This window comes from Wolffia australiana, chromosome 17 (assembly GCF_029677425.1).
Source record: "Wolffia australiana isolate 7733 chromosome 17, ASM2967742v1".
NCBI lineage: Eukaryota > Viridiplantae > Streptophyta > Magnoliopsida > Alismatales > Araceae > Wolffia > Wolffia australiana.
In genome coordinates, this window is record NC_135851.1 from 2,420,457 (window position 1) to 2,424,082 (window position 3,626).

Below are 3,626 nucleotides of genomic sequence, written 5' to 3' on the forward strand. Positions count from 1 at the left end.
ACGAATTTTTAAAAACTTTAAAAATGGCCAAAAAAGCTTTAAAATTGTTATATTTAAGCTTTTCAATGGCCGAGATTTCGCCACGTGGGGGGGCTAACTCAATTTCTTGGCATTTTGCAGAAAAGTCCCTGCATTAATTTGCGCACGCAAAAGAATGCCGCCCAAAAATAATTGGAGATACACACCTCCAATTCTCACTCCTCCATATTTCCCTAAGAAAAAGCCATAGAAAATTCTCCTCCATGTTTTTCCCATCACACGTAAGGTGACAGCATCCGGTGACAGGCACATGACGGGACGCCACAAAGAGGGACGCGTGACACGAACGTGAAGGTTTTTTTCCAAAATCCATGGACGTGTGACGGGACGGTGATGTGATGAACTTTCGTCACGCCACTGTCCATCGCGGATTGTCATCCGTCCTGTCACGTCCGGGGCATTACGTCCCGGACGTGCCATTCCCTATTCAGGACTTAGGTACTTTGAATGCAGAAAGGGTTGTGGACTCAAGATATTGTTCTAGATTGTTCGTGCCCTAAGGCTGCACCACCCTCTCTCTCTCCCCCAAGCCCAGGGCAAATGATGGAGAAAAGGTAAAAAACATATGAACTAATGTCTATCAGCTTAGCCAGGCCAACACAGAAATTTCAGTAGACTAATTTCTAACACAGAAACATAGATAACCCGGGTTTAACTATGTCGGGCTTGGTCAATGAATATATGTATACATACAGGGTGATATACTATACAAAGAGAGAGAGATATGTATATATACATGGGAGAGATGACGGAGAGAGATGAACAAGAGAGGTAGGGAGAGAAGATAGAAGAATGGCAGAAGAAACCCCACCACCCAAAGATAAACCAAACTCAGTAGAAAAAGGCTTCCTTACCCCTAAAATAGGGACAGGTACCCTAAGAGTAAGAGTAAAATAATACCGCTACATCCAAGATACACCAATAAGATGATATCATCACTCATCATCCTTGTATGGGTACTCTTCAGGAACTTGCTTCAGCAGCTTAATGCGGATCTCGTACGCGTCATCCCCCCGCAGCATGTCCCTGACCCAGTTGACCTCAGTTTTCATTGAAACCTGCATTCCAGTTCAACACCTTGCGTAATCAGAGGACGAAGTTCGAAAATAAATCACTATTTTTTCACCTTTTAGGAAAACCAACCATCAATCAATTTTCTAGATCATGTTATTAACAATGTTTTGCAAAAAGAGTGTATGAGATAGATTGAGAGAATGTCAGAAGATAATTAGTCTCCAAAATACATTTCCGAAGCTAGAAACGTCAGATACCAAAATTTGGAGAAACTCAGACATCCACCCAAACAAAATTGACACATAGTCGCCATCTCCATTAATAGGATCAAGTAGTAGGAAGATAGAAAGAGAGAGGGGGAGAAGAATGCCCAAAAATTTCATATTATAGCACATTTCGCAAATCAAGGTCAGAAAACAAATCCCATAAAAAATCAGACATTTACTCGCCGATAATTCACTAAAGAGAGAGAGAGAAGACTGCCAGAAAAATGCCATCAAGAATGCCGGAAATTAATTTCAGTGACGTAACAGGAAGAGAGAGAGAGAGAGAGAGAGAGAGAGAGAGAGAGAAAGTTAAACAAGACAAGCCGTTTCATACTACGTCTCCGAAACTAAAATCTAGAAAAAAAAATCATTATAATTTAAAGATCCAGTAGTAAACCCCACATTCAGCAGATCAAGATTAGAATAGAGAGAGAGAAAGAGGGAGAAGATAACCATTTCAAGGGCACCCCTGATGACGCCGGCGAGAACATTGCAGTAATAGAGACCTTGACACGCGTCGGGAAGCTCAACAAAGTCAACAAGAGGGTTGTCCTCCAAGATGAGGCTGCAGCTTAGTCCATCAGCATCCCAATTGGAAACCGATGCAGTCACTCCCAAGAACATCTTCAGACCGACCTTTTCAATTTGAAATGAAACACAAAAATTTAATACTCAGAAAAAATGATTTAATGACATCAAATCCATCCGTTTTTGTGCAGCAGTTTCACCATAGCTATTACAGGTGATAATCATTCATTATATTACAGCAGTTTCCATTATATCATTTACTACAGGTTATAATCATGATATGTGAAAAAAAATATAGATTGAATGAAAAGTAGAAACTGTAAAATGAGAAAAATAAAAGCAAAGAAACAAGAAAGATTAAAATGAAACCTTTGCAATGACTTCAGCGGTCTCCTTGAAATCAACACACCTGGAGACGTTAGATTTGGCAAGGAATTCATCGATAAGCCGAATTCCGATATTGTAGCCCCTGAAACAAATTCATCCGCCAGAAAAGACATCAGAAGGTGACAAAATTATTATATAAATATCATCCTATAAGATCTTAATCAAAAGCATGCAATAGTTGAATCACTTGAGATACAAGAAAATAACCAGAATTGGACAACGCTGCATCATGAAAAAATATCATATTGTGCTACACGTAATGATCTAGGCAAAAAAACATTTGATTGTTTCCAAAAACAGACATTATCGGAGAATTACATCTGATCCAGTTGTTTGTTGACTTCATCCACTTCTTCCAGATCCGTCAGCAACTGACGCACGATTGCCCCGTAGGTGAGCGTAAACAATTCCGCATTCTGCCAATTTCATAATCACGAAAACAAATTAAAATCTCAAATTAAAAAAATATATATTATTCACAGCAACGGGCAAGTACAGAGATTTGAATGCATCTATAAAGGAATCGAATCACCCACCACGCGCTCCACACTGGCGAACACTGCATCGCCAGATCGGGGTGCGAGAGGCGCCATTTAGAAAGCTACACCCAAAAAATGAGCAAAAAATCGAAATTTGATCAGCAGATCTCGGCAAGATCGAGAATTCAACAGAAAAATCCCCACGAATGGACGATCCAAGCGATCGATTCTACAAGCGATCGCCGTAGAAGTCTCCGCAAAAGAGTAAGCTTGCAAGTAATTTGTTAGAAAACCTACCCAGCTAAATAAAAGCTCATATTTTTATTCTTGAATATTGACTATTATACAGGCTTTTTCGGACTAATTCTCATATATTTCAAAAATACTAAATTTAATAATTCTTAATAATGATAGTTCTCTGTAACCAATAGCCACGTATACTGTAATTCATATAGTGCACGGACGCGGACGGGACGGTAATTTCGTTCCTAAATGAAAAAATCGCCTCGTCCGGGAGTTCGGACGATGGACGAGATGAAGAATCGTCCACTCGTCCCAGAACGGGACGATTGTTTCGTCCATGGACGAAATAATGGCAGACGGGACGGTTTCTATGTCTTGGGGAAGTCATTTATCCGTTCAAGAGGTCCAGCTGGAATTTGACATTCATGTGCCACGTGTCAAATTTTGAGTGGCCTAATGCACTACCTTGTCCCGGACGTGGGACTGGACAGGAATGTCTCGGACGGGACGGTTTTCAGACAGGACGGGACGTGGACAAAAATATTTGGGATGGGACGAAGTCTGGACTGGACAATTCGGACGAACTTCTAAAAATTGGGATGTAGGACAGGATGATCTTCGTCCCATCCTGTCCTTCGTCCATGGACGAAATAACCTTCGCGTTCGGGGC

The 3,626-nt window shown here is 40.8% G+C and overlaps 1 protein-coding gene across 2 annotated transcripts; it reads right to left on the reverse strand.

Moving 5' to 3' along the window:
* Positions 1-856: 856 nt before the first annotated feature.
* Positions 857-3,007, reverse strand: LOC144714519 (Transport protein particle (TRAPP) component). 2 transcript variants are annotated; one of them, XM_078589270.1, is made up of 6 exons: positions 2,918-3,004; positions 2,771-2,835; positions 2,553-2,650; positions 2,217-2,316; positions 1,773-1,955; positions 857-1,097 (listed from the first exon to the last, which is right to left on the reverse strand). In XM_078589270.1, exons 2-6 carry the CDS (start codon positions 2,825-2,827, stop codon positions 975-977), a joined length of 561 nt encoding a protein of 186 aa, XP_078445396.1. In that variant the 5' UTR covers positions 2,828-2,835; positions 2,918-3,004; the 3' UTR covers positions 857-974. The 2 variants fall into 2 exon arrangements, with proteins under 2 accessions (XP_078445396.1, XP_078445395.1); XM_078589269.1 differs by having other exon boundaries at positions 2,771-3,007.
* Positions 3,008-3,626: the final 619 nt, after the last annotated feature.